Here is a 19,912-nt window from a genome sequence, read left to right on the forward strand (position 1 = left end):
TACGACATTGTATGTCCAACTTGGAGGATTACTTTAGCATCTCTATTCTTGAATATTAAGCAATTTTTAATCTCCTAATTATTCATTTACTTCTCCTTTTTGGATACACCTCGTTACCAAATTGCTATGATTTCAGGGACATCCTATTGTTAATTACTCAAGCTAAATTTAACTAAGATAAATTTCAGTCGTAGTTTCCTTGATTTCTTCGAGCTCATCTTGTGTTGAGTTGTGTTGTTACCTGTTGCTTTTGGACATAGTTGCACTATCAAAACTGCAACGCAAAGCATTCCTTCCAGTTTTAAAATTGTCCACTCTAGTTAAAGCTTCAGACGTGTGAATTTCTGGTTATATATTAAGCTCATTAAATTGGAATTTGTGATGACCTCTAGCTGTGTTAGGTAGTCACAGAGTTTAATAACAAGGTGGCCTGCTGTCAGTCTAGTTCTTTATGATTATTACTAGCTTCGTCAGGAAAGCAATTTAAAAATAATAAAATGTCTACAATTCAAGAGGTATTATTGGGCTTCTTATATTTTACCCTCAGAAAATGTTTGCTTATGATGGAAAGGATTATAAGTTCGTTGGTGTCCAAGGGCGGTTTCTTCCCAATGGTGCATTCAGATGGCGATACAGTCATTTTTTAAAAATTTAATCTCTGTTGATTTTCTAGCAAATCTTTGTCATACATGGATAAAATGGCTCCTTTTGGCTCATTTTCATATCCTCAATCAGACTGAATAAAAATATTAATTTATTTTACATAATATCTCTTACCTTTCTAGAGTGTTCTAAGATTTAGAACCTTGTGACTTGGCCAGCCCTTCTGAGACATCCACATGAAAATGAACTGATGAAAACTACTTTTAGGGGAAATAATTATCTATTACTTCATTGCTTCTGCTCTGAAGTGATGCTTTTTCACTGAATTATCTTGTGAATGTAATATCCTCAAATGACTTTTCAATTGCATTTAAGCCCGTTACCAACATCAACAAGATTTTAAAATTGTAGAGCTCTCATCTGTCTGCAGCAGAAGGTGAAATGGAGAATGTGGTAGTAGTGGTGGCAGCCTATGACCTCCCCATGTTCCCATCAATCCCGTGATTTTATGATCCTTTTCTAACAGGTTATCATTCTCCCTTTACTCCTGGAATTCCCTGGACATCACTCCTCCCGGATGTAAAAATAAAAATGAAAATAAAAATAAAACTCATGCTGATTTACAGGAGCCTTGTAATTGGCTTTTTGAGTCTAGACTTGTTTCTCCCTAGCTTTGGTCCCCTGGATGACTCTATGATTATTTAGTCATGCACCACATAACAAGATCTCAGTCAGTGACAGACGGCATATATGATGGTGGCCCCATAAGATTAGTACCATAGAGTCTAGGTGTGTAGTAGGCTATACCATCTGGGTTTGTGTAAATACACTCTATGATGTTTGCACAATAATTGAATCACCTAACAATGCATTTCTCAGAATGTGTCCCCAGGATTAAGTGACATATGACTTATAGGACCCTGTGGCCTCTTTGTTTGCATTCTAACTTTCTCCCTTGGTCTTACCATTCTTTTGTTTTTATTATCCTTGACCTGATTTATAAAGTGTCATATGCTCTTCTCTATTTTTATCCTATTATGTGCAGTCTTTTAAAATACCTCAAATATTTTGTAGAATAAAGAAAGATTTAAACACGTGAATAAACAATGATTAGCTTCTTTCAAACGGTCAGATTCACACTAGCGAAAGTTTCTCGGTCAGCCCACAAATGGCGCTCTGGGCTTCCTGCTGGCCCCGGTGGTGAGGAAGAGTTAACTGACCCTGTTTCTATTCCCCTGGCCTGTTTATCTGCAGAACCGTTCAGCGCCTCCGTCTGGGTCATGATGTTTGTGATGCTGCTCATTGTCTCCGCCATAGCTGTTTTCGTCTTTGAATACTTCAGTCCTGTTGGATACAACAGAAACTTAGCCAAAGGGAAAGGTAGGACGCCTTCAAAGCGTGACTCAAAGCTGATGCTATTTAATTGACTTTCAGTGAGTATTTCAGATTTAGAACACAGTATCCTATATTGCCTTCCTATCCCATCATATGAATGGTGTTACGTCATGGATATTCCTTATAATTCCATACAAGGATGGGATATTCACTTCAACTGAAAAAAGGTTAAAACAAAATGAAACGTTTTAATCTTGTTACAGTGTGGAGCCAATAGCTGTTAGGTGAAAACTCCCCGTCTTCAATCTGTGGAGAAAGCAGATTTGAAGGTTTTTTGGTAATTAACTTAAAAATCTGTGTCAAAAGACATGTTAAAATTGTAGTGAGCCTCACCTTCAATCTGTGCAAAGAAAACGGCTTTATAGTTTAAATGGCTTAAGAATATTCTCCAAACTACTGAATCATTGCATTTGTTTCACCCTAAATATAATTACAAAACGGTATTTTTCCCTCAAGAGTTACATTTTCCTCTTGACAGTGCCTGACCCTAGTGCTTGACAAAGTGGCGATCAGTAGATAGAGAACTGAACTGGGAGGCATTCATTGGCTATAACTCATTAAGAGGCTCCCACACAAGCCAGTATTCGTATCGTACACATAAACACATTACACCATTTTGAGTGAATTTTCCTCAATGCACAACACTTCTAAGTGGATGGTATCAGAAGGGTGCCAGGACCAAGTCTCTTCCCTGAACAATGACTCAAGATGGTGGAAGATGGCAGATCTTCAAGGTACTGTCATTCAAAAACAAGGCCCTCTAATTTGCCACATGTTGTTTTCACTTGTAGGATTCTGTCTTGGAAACAGTCCACAGGTCCTGGGAATCTATCAGGAACTTAGTTTTATTGAACTCTTCCCACTTCTTCTTAACCATTGGAGAGTGAATGGTTACTCAAAAACCATCTCCAATCAACCAAACCCTAGAAAAACGCCATAAATCATCATATTCTGTTTAAATGGGAGAATTGCCAGCCTTCATTAAAAGGGTAATGCAACTAACCAGCGAGGAGCTTTCCAACAGAGTGGAAGGATAAAAAGTTATCTGAAGGCCATCGAGTGCAAGAATTTCTCCCTTGGCTGAAGCTCACTCTAGAAGACTATTTGAAGGAAGGGATCTAGCTTGCCCACTCCCTACCCCTTCCATTCATTACCTGGAAGCTTCTTGTTTCCTGCTCATCTGCATGTGGAAACTCTCTGGAAAGGAGAGCTACTTGTTTCTTTGGGCAAAATGTTTTTCAATTCCATTTCACCGCACTTTGCGGGGAAAACTACGCAGCCCAGCAACAGTACTCGGGAATCAGGGATTCCCGAAAGTCTTGGACAGATCCCTTGCAACTACCTGTTTCTGCTTCCCAAGTAGCCGCCACTGCTGATCAGTATGCATCCTTAACAAATTAAGCAGTTCATGAAGTTAACTGGGTTCACTAGAATTATTTTTTCCTGAGTTCTCAGCCTCTTGGGAATAAGCCCAGAAGATCATAAAACTAGGCAAAGAGAAACAGGAGATCTTGAGACGGGGACGAATAGAATTCATTGCCTTCTCTTTAGTGTGTTGTCTGTGGACGTTATAAGGATTGCTACAGCCTGAGTTCAGCCTCCAGTGTGTGGAAAGCTCGCGTCTCCTCGGCTCCCTGCCCGGAACTTCATAAGTTCCATCCATCTGAATTCACTTCTGCCCCTTTATTTATTGCCCACTCTGCTTGCATCGCCAACTGAAGTCGGAGTAGATCATTTTTTCATATCTTCATTTACTTAAATGACATAAAAATTAACCTTGTGTTAAAGGAAGATGTTTTTTCCCATGAAATGAGGGCATAAATTGATTTTTTTTTCCGCTGTGCAAAACAGACTCGAAAGCCCTAGCGTGTGCGTTTTACAGGCTGTGTAGTCCCCACGCCAATGCATTTTGCCAAATTGTTCTGGCTCTTTCGTTAAGCCTGTTGCAAGGAACATTGAAGAATCTTAAAAGGGACACATAGCTGTTGCAAGGACACACTGAGGGAGAAAAAGTGCCGGCCTGTCACAGTTCATTTCCCATGACCCCGCACCCGAGAGTCTTCCATCTGTGAAGTGTTGGAGGAATTAAGCTCTATTGTTCCGTTCCTTAAAGTCTCTCCATTTGGAGAGGGTTTAGTTTGGTTTAATTCCTATGTTGTGTACATTTCACATCTGAGTTGGAACAGGAGCGATTGCTAGGGACATTCAGATTAGAATAGCGAACGTCAGTCCCTCTGAATTGCGTGGTTCTTGTACGATGGTGCACACATCCGACGAATACCGGAGCAGCCCCCACACACACGTTATTGTAAGGCTGTCTTTACACTTATTAAGGAGATTGATCTGAAATCAAATCCATATTTAAAACAGGTTGTAACACTACTTCTCATTCAAACCCACATTTTGCATCGCCATTTTCTCTTCCTTTTTTTCTCTTTTTTATTTTCTTTTAAGAAACAAGGCAAACACCCAGCTAGATAGAAATGTGGGAAGAATACTAATTTTTAAAGAAAAAAGGACTGATTGTGGCTGTGGTTCTGGGGCAATGATGGGAGCCAACGATGATACAATTGCATCTTCTGCAACCTTCCGTGTTGCTGGGGGCCACTGCATAGTTATCAAACATGTGTGCCTTTTGAGACAGCACTGAGAATGTCCTTTCTGTCATTCGCAGCACCCCATGGGCCTTCTTTTACCATTGGAAAAGCTATATGGCTCCTTTGGGGCCTGGTGTTCAACAACTCCGTGCCTGTCCAGAATCCTAAAGGGACCACCAGCAAGATCATGGTGTCCGTGTGGGCCTTCTTTGCCGTCATATTCCTGGCCAGCTACACAGCCAATCTGGCTGCTTTCATGATCCAAGAGGAATTTGTGGACCAAGTGACGGGCCTCAGCGACAAAAAGGTAAGGTCACCTTGCTTTCCTCTCTGCCCGAGGGGTTGATCTCAAATGCTCTCCCCTCCAAAGGGAGCGATTCAGTCTGCCTTGATACAAACCCATCAACTCGAAAGCACAAAGCCAGAGGATTTTCTTCCCTCCTAACTTAAATTGGCATGTTTCTAAAAAGTTTAGGGACAGAATCGTCAACTTAGCTCTCCTAAGTCTAAAAGACTCCAGATGGAATTCGGAAGCATAGTTTCCCCAAGTGGTCATTTCTCATGTTTATGTGATCTTGCTGATGATGCTTACAGAGGCTCTGTGACTCAAGGGCGTCTTGGAGCTCAGGCTGGAGTGCATCCTTTCAAGGAGAGTGTAATGTTGGGGAAGATCCTCTAGCCTGGACGAGGAGAAACTTGGGGTGAAGTAGGGTGTTCTAGGCTGTAGGTACCTCCCAGTTCTCTGACGTCGAATGAGTCTCTTATCTACTCCATGCATTAAATTCTCCATCAATGGCATGAAAATAAACATCACCTCTAAGCCCCACCCAGAGACAAAACTGACAGCTCCTTTATACTATGTAGCAAGTCAGCCCCGGCACCAGCACTCCCAACTCACCTGAAATTTCTCCCAGGGACGCCAAAGGAGCAGAGAGGTTTTTCATTTCCGCTGGTTCCTTTTACTCAGACACCTCTCCAACCCTCCCTCATGGGGCTCTGCTTCCCACACCCGTGGGAGGGGAGCGATAACACCTGCTCTCTCATTCTCCACTGAAATGTAACGAGGGCTGCGGGGTGTGAGAGGCTATTCAGAAATGCACGCAGAGGAAGAAAAGAGGTAAGCCGGGTGCATCCTTCTATTGAAATTTTAGGTTCAGGAAACAAATCCCGACTTGCTAAGCTCAGCAGTGTGGGAATTGCAGCACGGCAACGATTTTCTGTCTCGTGTGCTTGGATAATTTGTCTCTCTTTATAAAATCTTGCTATCCTGTCTTGTTGACGTAAGTCTACATATTTCCTTTCTGCATCCATCAACAAACTGCTGAATAGAAAATCAGCCCGTGAAAAGCCTTAACAGCTTATCTGTGACATACGCTGTGGGTGAAAGAGGTACAGAGGGACCTGTCCTCAGAGAGATGATGAGCATGGGGTGATTTACCTTCACAAAAGCGCCATCACCCTTGGGAGTGGTTGGCCTCTCTCGGATGGCTTCCCACTGTAGCTTGAGTCAATGCCACTCTACTCACCATGACGCCAAAGCCTATGGCCCATGTTCCCTCCCTCTGGCTCAGTAAGGCCCTTCTCTGTTCCTTAAACACTCCAAGTTTATTTCTACTGCGGTGCCCTGTCCCCTGCCAGCAGCGTTCTTCCCCCATTATTCTCATGACTGGCTCCTCCTTGACTTTCAGGCCTTTGGGAAAATATGACCTCTTGGGAGAGGTCTTCCTGGCCACTGTGGTGAACTTGGCAGCCTGAGCAATTCTAGTAGGAAGAAATAAACAGCATGCAAGTAAATGTAAATGGAGAAGAAAATTCCAGGCGGAGATGAGTGTTATAAAGGAGATAAGACTGATGAGATTAAAATTGACTTAGGGGAAGGGGATGTCAGGGGAGTGCTTACGATAGAGTCATCATCTGGCACTCAGTAGGTGCTCCGTGCATTCTTGCTGACTGAGTGAGGGATGCAGGGTGTGTTGGATACTGTAGGCACCCCACCTGGCTCTCCTGGGATCCCCTCCCAGCTCTGTGCGCCCAGCCCAACCTTAGCTGACAAAGGCTCACACCAGGGATCTTCAGAGGATGATTACCTTGGGGCCCAGGAGCTGTAAATGCCTGGAAATTTAAGTTCCCTCAGTCCTTTCAGTTGTCTGTACCCAACGGCTGACAGTGTGAGAGTCCAGAAGCCCGGCGCTCAGTGGCTTCTATGCAGGGCAAGCTCAGAGGCGCAGTGTACTCTCCAGAGCTCCCTCAGGACCAGGCTAAGACTTTGCCTAAGATCACACCCTTGGTTGGCTTCCTCCCCTTCTCCAACTCCTTCCCCAACTTTCTTCCTGGTTTCTCTTGGAGTCTTCCCTTAATAAATCATGTACACCCAATTCCTTGGCTCAGGAGTGGCTTCTGGCTGACCCTGCCTGGGGTTTATGGCATCTGTGAGGCAGCACATAAAGCCGTGCACTTAAGAGTGGGGGAAAGTCTGGTTCCTGTTTCCCCTCTGCCCCTTACGAGCTGTGTGGTGCCGTTACAGTCACGTGGCTTCGCCATGCCTCCTCATCCCTCTCTGTCAATTTGGGAAACATAGTTGTAGTGAGGACGGAAGGACACTGCAAACGTGAATCTGCCTTGCAGCCTATAAAATCCTCTGCAGACACACAGCATGGCTATATGATTCCATCACATCACGGGAGCAAAAGTACAATCCCTAGAAGAAGTGACCAGAGGCACAGTGGAAGTGGTAGGGAGCCATGTCCTGGAGGAGGGGATTTTTCAAGAACATCTTTGGCAGCATACTTTGCTTTTTGTTGCTATTTTCAAAAGCAAGGGGAAAAAAAATCCCTTGCTACATAGTTTTGGGTCTGAATAACATGACTGCTTGTGGGAAAACTAATTAGAACCACTAATAATTAGACTGACCTTCTCTGCCTTGGAAACACCTAATAACAGATACCACATCCTTAGGAAACACAGCTCAGTTTCCATGCTCAGAGCGTTAGCAGGAACCACATAGCTCTTTTAATGAAATGTTTGATACAATTAGATAAACAGTGAAATTCTTGGAGTAAATAAGCTAAATGCTTCCAGAAGATTAATAGCAGATACACCAAGAAAGTCTGCAAAATAAAAATCTATATTAAATCAATTTAATATTATACACAAGTGGGGTTTTTTTCTTTCTATCTTTTTCTTGTTATGAAGACCTGTGTAACAACTCAGAATTATAATACTTTTAAGCCATTTGCAATATGAGTGCTTGCTGGAAAAAGGCACCTTTGGAGCCCATGATGCTCTCATAGAAGCTTAGGTTTAAGTTCTAAGTAGGTGAACTCCTGGGTAGATGCTCCCCTGGGAATTGTTAAAGGAAAGTTGGAAGGATGGTGGGGACTCTTTCCAAGATGGTGGGAATCACTCTGGTAGAGAAAGTCCATCTCTGGGAGGCAGAGCAGCGTCATGTTTGGGGTCAGACGGACCTGCACACACACGCTGACCTTGCCATATAATGATTGTGTGATATGTCAATATCCCTAAGGCTTAATTTCCTAATAAAGGGGGAGGGGTGTTAATACCATTCTGGCAAGGTTGATATGAGGATTAGAAATCATCCTCACACTGTGCCTGGCACACCGTAGATAATCCTAATCCTATTATAAGTGTGATGTCCTCCTTCAGCCCCCCTCCCTCTCTCCTTCCTCTCCACTCCCCCCTCCGTTCTCCCCATCTTTCCCTTCATCTCCTTCCTTCTCCTCGTTATCATCATCACTGCCTCATTTCAATCAGCCTTCACTTCTGGGCTCTGAGGAGTCATTGCACTGAGTTGGCCTTTTGTGGCAGCAATGGGGGGAAGTTGGGGAACTTCCCTTGGTAGGTGAGCCCAGGGATGTGTTCTCGTGGAGTTGTGCTGTCTCTGGGCACTGTGATTAGACTGCTGGGTGGTCCTGGACCACCAGACTTATTGATCGAATGCAGGCCTCTGAGCCTCTCCTCCCTTTTAAGGTCCACTCGTGTTTGACACCGACATCAAAAAGCATGTGGAACTCACCAGCAAGAGAAGACCATACTAGAAGTAGGGGCTGCAGTAGCCATTGTCCGTTATTTACAGCCACAGAAGACAGATAGATTTTTTAAATAAATGTGTAGTTTGGGGTTCATAAGAGGAACAAGGAAATGTCCTGGTTAATTGCTACATTTTTTTCTAAAAAAATTTATTTCCTAGACTTGCATCTCTACTTCCTCCGTCATAAAATGCTTTCCATGTCTGCTTCACTTGGATGACTCTGAGACCTGTCCACTTAGGGAAGGGAAAAAAAAAATTAGAATGTAATCTTATAATCCTCCAAATTGGAGAGATGCCAGCTCTATTATTTGGCTCAAGTCGCTCTGGGTAACAGGAGGTGATGAGGTGATGTATATCAAGCCTTAGGGGGTGTCAGGTATTCTTTCAAGCATTCTGTGATTAGTTGCAAAGGCAATCCCCAATTTACAGGTAGTGAAATTGAGGCTCAGAGAGCTAAAGCAGCTGCCCCAAACCACTGAGTTCCGGAGTGGCTGGTGAGAAGCTGAACCTCGAAGCCCAAGGCCAGGGGAAGCCAGTTAACATGAACAGTGAGGGCTACTTTGAGAGAGGGGAGCCGTGAGGAGTTCCTCTGACCTGTGATTCCCTTGCTCTGAGGGCTTGCTGGCGGTGGAAACCTCTGCAGCGCCCTTTCTCTTGCTAAAGCCCACATTTACGTCTTTCTGCTTGCACACGAAACTCTCTGGGACAAAGTTGCACTAGAAATCACTCCTGTAAGAAGCACGGAGTGTGTGCTTGATGCTCGGCCCTGGAATTCCAGAGATGAGCCATCCTGGCCCCGTTTTTCGCGCTGTAGATTGTGATTCTTTTGTGAGCCATGAAATTAATTTAAGGATTGTGACCATTAAAAAAATGGAACATAATGGATGACATCAGAATATATCACCTGTAGAAAGGGGTGCTGGGAAGTGCTGTGCATGCACACATGTGCGTGTGTGTGTGTGTGTGTGCACGTATGTCTCTACAGGGCTGGGATGGAAGATGTATGGTGAGCCACGCTTTAAGAAGTTTGACAGCTTTTAGTGTAGCGGGAAGGGTTCCCGGATCTGGGTGCTGGGGTCACTTTTGTGTAAGTGAGGTACCATCCAGGGCAGAGAAGTGTGGAAATTCATCATGGAGGCTGAATATCTGTAACACTGTGCAAACCAGAGGCAGGAGAGAACTGGAATCAAAAGGAGCCATGTAGCTCCTCGGCGACCAGATGGGAGGGAAGTGTCAGGCATTTAGTCAAATAGGCTGTCTGTGGAGATTGGGAGCGGCTGCTACAACTGGATTTACGGACGGCCCTGGTACCTCTGTCCCCCAGAACAGGCAGCTGCTGACTCCTCCTCTTTGGGTGACGAGCTGAGGCTCTGCTCGCCAGTGTGAGTGCAAAGAGCATTTTGCTGTCCACACACACACACCAACACACACACTCACATCACAACTAAGGCGCCCAGCGGGAGGATCTCGTTTGGACAATGTGTGGCCGCTTCCCCCAAATCTGGTTGCAGCTGCTTATTAGGCAGCAGCATGCCTAATTTAGGGGAAACGATTTTCAACTGGAAATTTTAATTAACGGTGAAGTGAAGTGTGAGTCTGGAAAGAAGAATAATGTTTCGAGTTGGTCTGACATTTGGGTAAACTTGGATGCTTTCTCCAGCGGTTCTCAATTCCGGGGAAGACATGCTGGCCTGGAAGTCTGAGAGACCTCTGGATTCTAGCCCTGGCTCTGCCGTGGATTTGCCGGGTGTCCTTCCCCTCTCTGGATCTCAAGGTCCTCACCTCTAAAAGAGGAGGGGTCACTAGCAAGAGTCTCTGAGGAACAATGGAGTTCAGACCTTAGCCTGTGGTCAGGAATATCTAGGTTTGAATTCCGGGTCACTACTTTTTTTTTTTTTTTTTTTTTTGGTGAGGAGGATTGGCCCTGAGCTAACATCTGTGCCAATCTTCCTCTATTTTATATGTGAAATGCCACTACAGCATGACTTGATGAGCAGTGCGTAGATCCGTGCCCGGGATCCAAAGCTGTGAACTCTGGGCTGCCAAAGTGGAGCACTTGACCTTAATCACTATGTCACTGGGCTGGCCCCTCGGGCCACTACTTTTAAGTAGTGTAATCTTAAATAGGTCGCATAACCTCTCTGAGCCTCAGTTTCCTCATCTGTAAAATGGAGCCCCTAAGATTAGCTACCTGGCCGGGTTGTTGTGAGGATTAAATGAGCCAGAGTTTGTAAAGTTCTTGCCACAGTGCTGGCCCCAAGCAAGTCCTCAAAAAGTGTTAGACATTACTATCATTACTTTCTAGTTCCAGAATTCCCTATTTCACAGAAAAATGGGGCCCAATTTCCTTTTTCTGCCCATGATGATAGTAAAAATGAAACATAGTAATAGTTTGATTTTTGAGTGCTTACTCTGTTCCAGGCACTATTCTAATGACTTGACAAACATTTTAATTTGAGATCTTCCCATCGACCCTGCAAGGGAAGTAGTGACATGTTTCCCACTGTGCAGATGGAAAGTAAATGGAGGCAGCGTGAAGTGAGGTGACTTAGCTAAGGTGTCATAGTTTGTAAGTGATAGAACCTGATTTTGTAACGTGTGAACCTGAGCTCTCATTCATAACCATCGCCCTGTGCTGCCTCTAGATTTTAATTGTGTTTCCGGGGCTCAGACTCGGTCCTCTTGACTCCTAATCTGGTTGGGTTGCCCCAGTTACTGAGGTTGTGAACAGACTCATCAGCCAATCAGAGAGGGCTAGTGAAGGTGGACAATGAGCCTTTATGGAGGGTCAAGAGCCGTACCAGACATGGGCATCCCCATTAGGAAGCTATCGGTTAGTAGGGGCTTGAGCTCCACAAACATTCCTGGAGCCTGCCGCTATGCCTGGGATGTGTGAAGCCCCCAGTAAGTATCGCATGCATGCATGAGTGAGTGTGGAGAATGAGTGAATGGCAACATATAGTCATTGTAGGGGAGGAAAAATAATTTTCCCTCTACCATCTAGGTTCTTGGCTGAGACCCCTCTATGTTAAAAGACAGATTAACGGGAGAAAAACACACAGAAGTTTACTAACGTGTATACCTCCTGTACGCATGGGAGAGACCCAGGAAAACTGAGTAACTCTGAAATGGCCCCAGCCACCACCTTAAACACCATCTCCAGCTAAAGAAAAAGAAGATTTGGGGAGGTCAAGGGGAGGCCAGTTATGGGAGGTGACCGGGAAAAGCACAGTACATGAGGGTGTGGTTGTTAGTTCAGATTTCAGCCCTCGCCTTCTCCACTGACAGGAATTTCTAGAGTTTTAGTCATTTTCTTCTTCCAGGTACAGAGATGAAGAGTCCCTTAGAAATGGAGGCTTTCCTAAGAAATGTGAATTTCTCTTCCAAAAGGGTTAATTTCTACTCGGTTTTCAGAGCTTCTCCTGTGTCTGCTGTTTCTTAAAAATAACCAGCCTAAAATAATCCTTATGCCAAAGAGGCATATTTCGGGGTGGCAAATTCTGCCCCCCTTCATCATTTTCCAGGGGAGGTGACGGGGCCTGTAAAGGGAGGTCAAGGAAGAGATTGACTGGTGTGGATCACAGAAAACTTCATTATAAGGTGGATAGATGAACTGAACCAAATTAATACCTTAATTCCTGCTCCACTGGGGTTCTGAGCCCTGCCTGTGTGCCTACCACCAGCCTAGTCTCTATAATGGGGCCGAAAATCTCAATCCAACCAATATGTGTTGTGCACGCAGCCGGGCCCTGCTGGGCACTGGGGAAGATTGCAAAACAAGACAGACATGGTTTCTGACCTCCTGGAGCTCACGGACCAGTGGAAGATGTGATTAAGTAGAAAGCAAGCACAAAGATGGTTTTTTGCTGTCCTGTGCTAATGCGTGCGCCCGTTTAACTCCTGACACAAGGCAGAACCACGGCTGACTTCTCCTCCTCCTCTTTCTCCTCCTTTCTCTGTCTCTCTCTCTCCAGTTTCAGCGACCTCACGACTATTCCCCGCCGTTTCGATTTGGCACGGTGCCCAACGGCAGTACCGAGAGGAACATTCGGAACAACTATCCCTACATGCATCAGTATATGACCAAATTTAACCAGAAGGGAGTAGAAGACGCCTTGGTCAGCTTGAAAACCGGGTAAGGATGGCGGTTTCTTTTTCTCGGCAGGACTGGTTATGCCAGCACATAAACCTTGCAGAAAATGACTGCCTGCCTTGGCGCTTATCTCCCCCCCCCCCCCCCCCCCCCCCCCCCCCCCCCGCCAACCTTTCTATTTTCTGGAGAGCCGCTGCAGGCAAGAGAGACCCCAGTTGAGGGCTGCTTTTGTTAATCTGATGAGCATCGGGCTTCCTTCTGAGTTGTGTTAAGGAAAAGCAAATCCAGGACTCTTTGAAATGCAAACAGAAGGGTTTCTTAAACTGATAAGGAAGTTGGTCCAACGCCATAGGATATTTTAGCCAAATAGAAAGATGTAAGGAGATTGAGAGCTTATTTAAAGTGGTGAAAACAAAATGGTCTAGATTTTTATCTGACTTTAGGTGGGAGTTTTGGGTTGTAACTTTATGGGAAGATTAATAGTATAACCGATGAAGGAGAAAAGAAACGTGGAAAGAAAAGCAATGAGGACTCCATCTCTGTACAGGTGCAGCTAACATTCTTGTCCACCTGTTGGCACTGCGGAGTGTGGCCTGCGCGAAATCCCAGAAGCTGTAAAGAAAAGAGCACAGAGGGTAGGGGTGTAGGTTGTGGAGCTAGGGGTCTTCTCCTCGCCCTGCCGCTATTTGTTAAATGACCCTGGGCGGTTATTTAATCGTTTGCGGCCTCATATGTAAAACGGGAAGAGTAATAGGACCTAATTCATAGATTTTTGGGGAGGATTTAGAGCAAATTTCCTGGGAAGCATGTGGGACAAGGCCTGGCACACAGACAGGACTGAATTGCTAGTGTCGTTACTTGATGTAAAGGTTAAATTCTACGCTGTGGTTTCTTCAGAGTCAGGGAGGTCTGAAATGCATTGTTGAAAGGGTCCCCTTGCAAATGACTCTGTTTTCAAGGAAGGAGGTGTTTAATGAGGGAAGTTTGGCTTATCCAGAAAATTAACTTCCATGGAGCATCTCAGTGGTCGGGACTTCCTGACATGTGAAACGTGACTGCAGGGCATCCTCCCTGCGCCGCCGTCCCGGCCTCTTCCTCGTGGCTGCTCTGCCGGCTCATTGCCAAGGCCTTGCTGGTCCTTCGCGTTTGATGGGGAAGAGGAGGCCCTGTCGACACCATCAAGTCCAATCTCTGCGTGATTTCCAAGGACTCTGGCCGACAGCATCTTGTCCTCAGAGTCCCTTTGGAATCTCTTTGGTACCTCCGCAGGCGCTGGAACAGCATTTACTTACAAGTCAAAACCATTACTTATCAACTCATTCACACACTGCTCGTTCTGGCTTGGAATGGTTTTTTACAACTTTTTATTAAAGCATCACAAAAATGCAGAAAGTGTACAAATATTAAATATACTGCTCGATGACTTTGTATAAACTGGCCATCCAGATCAATTAACAAGATGTCACCAATCCCCAGAAACCACCCCACCCCCCACATGCTCTTCCAATCACTATCTTCCACCGACCATCCTCACTTGTGAAGCCATGGATTCTTTTGGCCTGTTATTCTAATACATAAATGAAGTCATACCGTACGTTTTCTTTTATTGTTTGCCTTCTTTTGGCTCAAGATATTGTTTGCGAGATTGTCGCATGCCATTCCAGTTCTTTCGTTCCCATTGCTGTATAGAATTTCATCGTGTGGAGGTACCACTCTCTTCTAATCTTGATGAACATCTGGGTAGTATCCCTTTTGGGGCGATGATGAGTGATGCTTCTAAGGGCATTCTCACATGTCTTGTTGCACAAATGAGTACATTTCTCTTGGTGTATACCTAAGACTGGAATGGCTAAGCTATACAATGGATGTTCCATTTTAGTGGATACCAGCAAATTTTGATGACTTTCCAGCTCAGCCAGATTTTTGATGACTTTCCAGCTTAATCATGGTTATGGGTTTTTGTTTGTTTGTTTCCACTGTGGTCTTTTCAACAACAGATACCGTTGCTTTGGACAGACCATGAGCGCAAATGTGGATGACAATGGTTAGAAACGATGGCTGAAGGCTGGCTGTCCCCCTCTTCATCCATCAGTCACCCAGAGCACAAAATGGGTTGTTTCTTTCTCTTTCGATTTTTTTTTAATGCAAACAGAAAGGAATAGAGAAATGAAAACCTTCCCTGGCCATAAATTGTACAAATTGTTTTCTGGAAGCCATAAAATAATCATAACATTCATCTTAGCAAACTTGGGCAGATGGTGAGTTTACGCTGCACTCAACCTCCCATGTGGGGATGCTTCACAATGGTACATTAAACTCAGAAACTAGACCTAAAGGGGTGTGAGTCTTTTTTTTTAAAGAAATAATTCCACATACCCTTAGTGGTGAGGGCATGGCAGTGATCATTCCTGGAGATTCCATTTCAGTGCGGTTAATGTTGGGGGAAACTGCTTCTGTGTTTAACAGCTCCCCAGTTAATTATTTAAATTCATTAAATTTTGATTAGATAGTACATTTACATGATTCAAAAATCAAAAAGTATTATATAAAAAGATAAACAGTGCAAAGCCTTCCTTCCACACTGTTCTTCATCTGCCTTGTACCCCCATAGTAACCACATTTACTAGTTTCCTGTGTATCCTTCCAGATCTTTCTCTGTCAATGCATGAACAGGTACAAAGTTATTTTGTACAGATTCATAGTCATCCCTTGTGTGAATGTACCAGACGGTGTTGAGTCGGTCCCCTATTGATGGATATTTAGATTGCTTTCAGTCTTTTCCTGTTGCAAATACTGCAGTGAACATCCTTATGCACGTGTGTCACATGCAATGTAGAATGAATTGATTGAAATACTGAGTCAAAGACTACAGATAATTGTGATTTTGACAGACATTGACAAATTTCCTTCCAAAGGAAATTCACTTTTACCCCCTCAATGTATGAGAATGCCTCTCTCCCCAAAGTCTGTGCCAACAACAGTGTGTCATCCATCTTCTCAGATTTTAAGATAAAAGATAAAACACATGCTGGGTATATTTTAATTTGCACTTTACTTATCATCAGTAAATTTTTACCATATTTTCATTTGAAATTAAAAGCCATCTGCAATTTCTTGTTTGAAAACTTTCTTTTCTTTTTTCTACTGGTTTGCTGGTCTTTTTCTTAATGATGTATTAGAGAAATGAGCCCTTTATTTCTGGTGTGGTTACAAACAGTCTTCCCAGTTTTTTTGTTTGTCTTTTGAGCTTAAGGATGATATTTTTTCCATGTGGATTTTTATTTTTTGTAGTCAAATTTAACGATCTTTTTTTTTTGGCTTCTAGATTTTGAGTCATAATTCAAAAGTCCTTCTCCACTCTGAGGTTACAAAATAATTTTCTCTTGTTTTCTTCTATTTTGGTTGCATTTTTAATATTTGGAATTTTTCTTGGTGTACAGTGTGCCATGTGATTCCAACTCCTCAGATGATTACGAGAAACAAAATTTGAGAACCATCACCATAGAACTGCGCCAAGATGTGATAAACTCTGTGTTGACCACCTCTGCTCATCCTCCCACTGTGAGGCTTCTGTCTTTCAAGTGTCTACTTCACCACACTTAGTCTTTTTCTTCCCTCTTACATCTTGTTTCTTTGTCAACTTTTCATTATGAAATATGTTATTTTAAAATATGAAATGTATTAAAAATTAATTTTACAAGTGTAAATTTCATGAGGGCATTCTCACATTGTTTAAGCAATAATAATAATAAAATGAACTCCTATGTACACACCACCCGGCTTTAAAAAATAGTCATTCTCCTCCTTCATCAGGTATAGCATCTCTAGAAGTTTCCTTCCCTTAGGAAGGTAAAGGGAAGTGCCCCATCTACTCCTGAATCGTTAAACCTCAGGACATTCCCTGTATGACCTCCAATACCCTAAAATCCAGCCAGCCTTGCCTTAGACCCAGAGCAGCTGCTGGGTCCTACCCCTCCCGCACAAGTCTCAGTGACATCGGCTGCTTAGTGAAGACGTGTACACACCAGGGGCAGTGAAATGGGGAGGTTTCCTCAGGGGTCGTAATTTTCTGAGAGAGCCTGGAACACAAGAGGGGTTTTGGATTCTGGTTGAATGAGAGTCCCAACTTGGTTTGAGTCCGGGCTCCATCATTAGCTAGCTGTGGCCTTGGACAAGTCATGTCGCCTCTCTGAGCCACAGTGTCCCCATCCATTCTTTGAGCTCTGAAACAGTTCTGAGATTCTTTTATTTGTACTGAACACTCGAACACTTATTTAGAACTTTCCAAAATACAAAATCCAGACGAGCCACATATATAAACAGCTGTCAGTTTTGCAGAAAGGATTTAGAATAACTCTCCAAAGCTGGGTGTCTCCAGGCCTGGCCAATGGACCAGCCGTGCCTGAATCACATGGGTGCTCATTAAAATGCAAGTATCTGGGCCCCATGCAGGACCTTCTCTCTAGTGATGGAGCATGTAAATCTGCATTTAACAAGCACCCTTCTGTTCCAGGTGATTTTGATACATGCTAAAATTTGAGAACTGCTGTTCTAAAGGAGTTTGATAAGCACATTTTATGGAGACAGCATATAAAGAGTAGACCAACCAAATGCTTATCTTTGGTATCCATAGTTGCTTTAAGAAGAGCTAGGCAGAGAGAAACTTGAAAGTAAGTTAAGTTTCATTGTTTATTGAAATCTATAATAAATGGAGACAAAGCATTCCAGGAATTATCAAGTAAATCGATGAGAAAATAAGATTTGACGTGCAAACATTGACGGAGATAGGATTTTTCAGGAATAGATATGTCGTGACATGTGGGGCTCTCCTGAACCAATGGTGGATGAGCACTTTGTGACTTCAGGTTTCTAGATCGTTGTTTCTCAAATTGTAGCCTGAGTCGAATAAAAACGTGGATTCCTAAGCTTCGCCAAGCCCACAGAATCAGAAATTCTGGGGGCAAGGGCCTGGAAATCGGCACGCTTTAAGATGCTCTTCAGATGATTCGGAGGCACACTAATCAAATTTTGAGAACATCTGCTCTAGAGGAGGATACTGAAGCTGAAATGCATGGAGACGGATTTAGCCTTACTAATGCTCAGTCATCAGAAGCCGATGTTCTCCAAGCAGTTTTGGCAAGTGGAAAACTGCAAGCATAGCATTTATGCCAGATTTAAATTCCACGATCAACATCCCTAGGACTCCAAAGAGCCTAATATTTCAAGACACAGTGGGATGCTTTGTGTTTTTTTTTAATTTTAACTGATTTTAATGTGGAATTATGTGTATAAAAATTTATGAAAAAGTCCCAATTTCCTTTAGAAACACCAATCTTTAGCCATCAGGCCACTCCACTTCCCGATCTGATTTCATTTCCAACCCAGCGATGTCAGGACACAGACAAACGTCTTTTGGCTTCCTTTACGTTGAGTAGATGGAGAGGAGAATTGGAAGGCAGGATTGACTTTTGACCAATAAGCATTTTTCTGCATGGCTCAAATTGTCCTCAATGATGTGTCTGTAAAAATAAAGGAGGGAGTGGTCATATCGACCTGCAGGTGTCAGAACTGTCTTCATAGAAAAGGTGATCATTGAACCCCTATTCCAGCACATGGGCTCTCAGAGCCTGTGGGCTCAGGAATCTACATTTGTATTAGCACTTCTGGGTAGTCCATGGGCTTTGAGAGGTTAATTAGTTGAATACTGAGAGATGGCGTTCTGTCTGGCGTGGACAGAGCAAGGCAGAGGAAGGACATTTCAGGAGGAGGACAAGAATGAGCGGAGGTGTGGTGGAAGGTTTGGGCGTGTTAAGTTGGAGAACATCATCATATTCCCATATCATCCTTGCATTTATTGAGACCTAGCAATTTGTGAGATACAGCCTTGAGCATAATCTCATTCAGTCCTCACAACACTCCTGTGAGCTGGGTACCATTATTCTCCTCTTTAAGAGACAAAGAACCTGAGGCTCAATGAGGTTAACTAATTACACAACAGGCTATTTAACTGACTACATTGTAAAATTATTAAGTGTAGGAGTTAGACTTGACTCCTCACTTGGCAATGCCAGCTAGACAGTTGACTATGCGACGTTAGAGCTGAGGGGAGAATTAGAGACTGAAGTTATATATTATATATAGACGTATATGCATATTTAATATGGTGTATAATAGACATATATTCTATAATATATACTTATTAAGTGACAATCTGAGAGTTGATAAGATCACAGCATCCTCATTTCCATCCTTAAAAGAAACTGGTCCAGGGATGTTGAAATCGCCAAGGCGAAGGATAACCAGGAAGGATAAGGATCCTCGTTGATGTTTAGTTGCTGTGCAGAGCAAGATCTTCCAAGGATGCCATTTGTGGAGGTTTTATTAGCTGTATTTTATCAGTCAAGCAGAATCAAACTCAGAGGGTTCCTTTCCAGCTGCTGAGTTTGAAAGCAGGAGTGGACACCCGGGTCCAGTGAGCTGGTCTCCTAAATGGAATAGCGTCACAGCCACAGAAAATCAGATCGACAATGACCTGGTTTCTGAGCTCCACCCCCACACTGCAAATAAAGCTCAAATATAATTGCTGCCACATCATAGAGTTAGGAATTTTTCCTTAATAAAACTCAGGAAAGCACAGATGTCTTTTTTTTTGTACTTGAAATTATTTCTGTTTAACTCTATTAAAATAACATGAAAGGATTTTTAAGACCACTCATAAGGTGTTAAAAATAGAAAAAATGGAGGGGGGAAATTGGATAAAGTGGGTTCTCAATTCTGTAAACTCAGAGATGGAAAGAGAAGGCAAGAGAGAAAGGAAGAAAGGAGACTACAATGAAATATATCAAAATGTTATCAGAAATATGGCTAGGCAACTAGGATTATGGTCTTCTTTATATCCTTTTATATTTAACAAATTTTCTGCAATAAAAGTATTACGTATAATAATCAGAAAAAAGTTTCTTCTGAACATAATGCTTCATTTCTTCCTGCATTTCTGGCATTTTTTCACATGTTTATGCAATTTACACACGTTGAATTGGTGTATGTGCAAATCCGTGTTTTGCTTTTCTTGTTAAATCTGTACGCTTTTGTTGGGCAGTTTTCGCATTTAGTGACCAGGTGATTTTTCATTGAGCTAGAGGAATATTAGTTAATTTAACTTTTACTGCTCTGCAT

The 19,912-nt window shown here is 43.2% G+C and overlaps 1 protein-coding gene across 1 annotated transcript in view; it reads left to right on the plus strand.

Annotated features, from left to right (window-relative positions):
* Positions 1-19,912, plus strand: part of GRIN2A (glutamate ionotropic receptor NMDA type subunit 2A) — a 361,399-nt gene that overhangs the window by 295,936 nt on the left and 45,551 nt on the right. Inside the window, exons 9-11 of the mRNA XM_023616336.2 lie at positions 1,858-1,983; positions 4,673-4,902; positions 12,618-12,778. Of these exons, the coding sequence (XP_023472104.1) occupies positions 1,858-1,983; positions 4,673-4,902; positions 12,618-12,778 (517 nt within the window). The remainder of the gene's footprint in view (positions 1-1,857; positions 1,984-4,672; positions 4,903-12,617; positions 12,779-19,912) is intronic.

This window comes from Equus caballus, chromosome 13, assembly GCF_041296265.1.
Source record: "Equus caballus isolate H_3958 breed thoroughbred chromosome 13, TB-T2T, whole genome shotgun sequence".
Taxonomy (NCBI): Eukaryota; Metazoa; Chordata; class Mammalia; order Perissodactyla; family Equidae; genus Equus; species Equus caballus.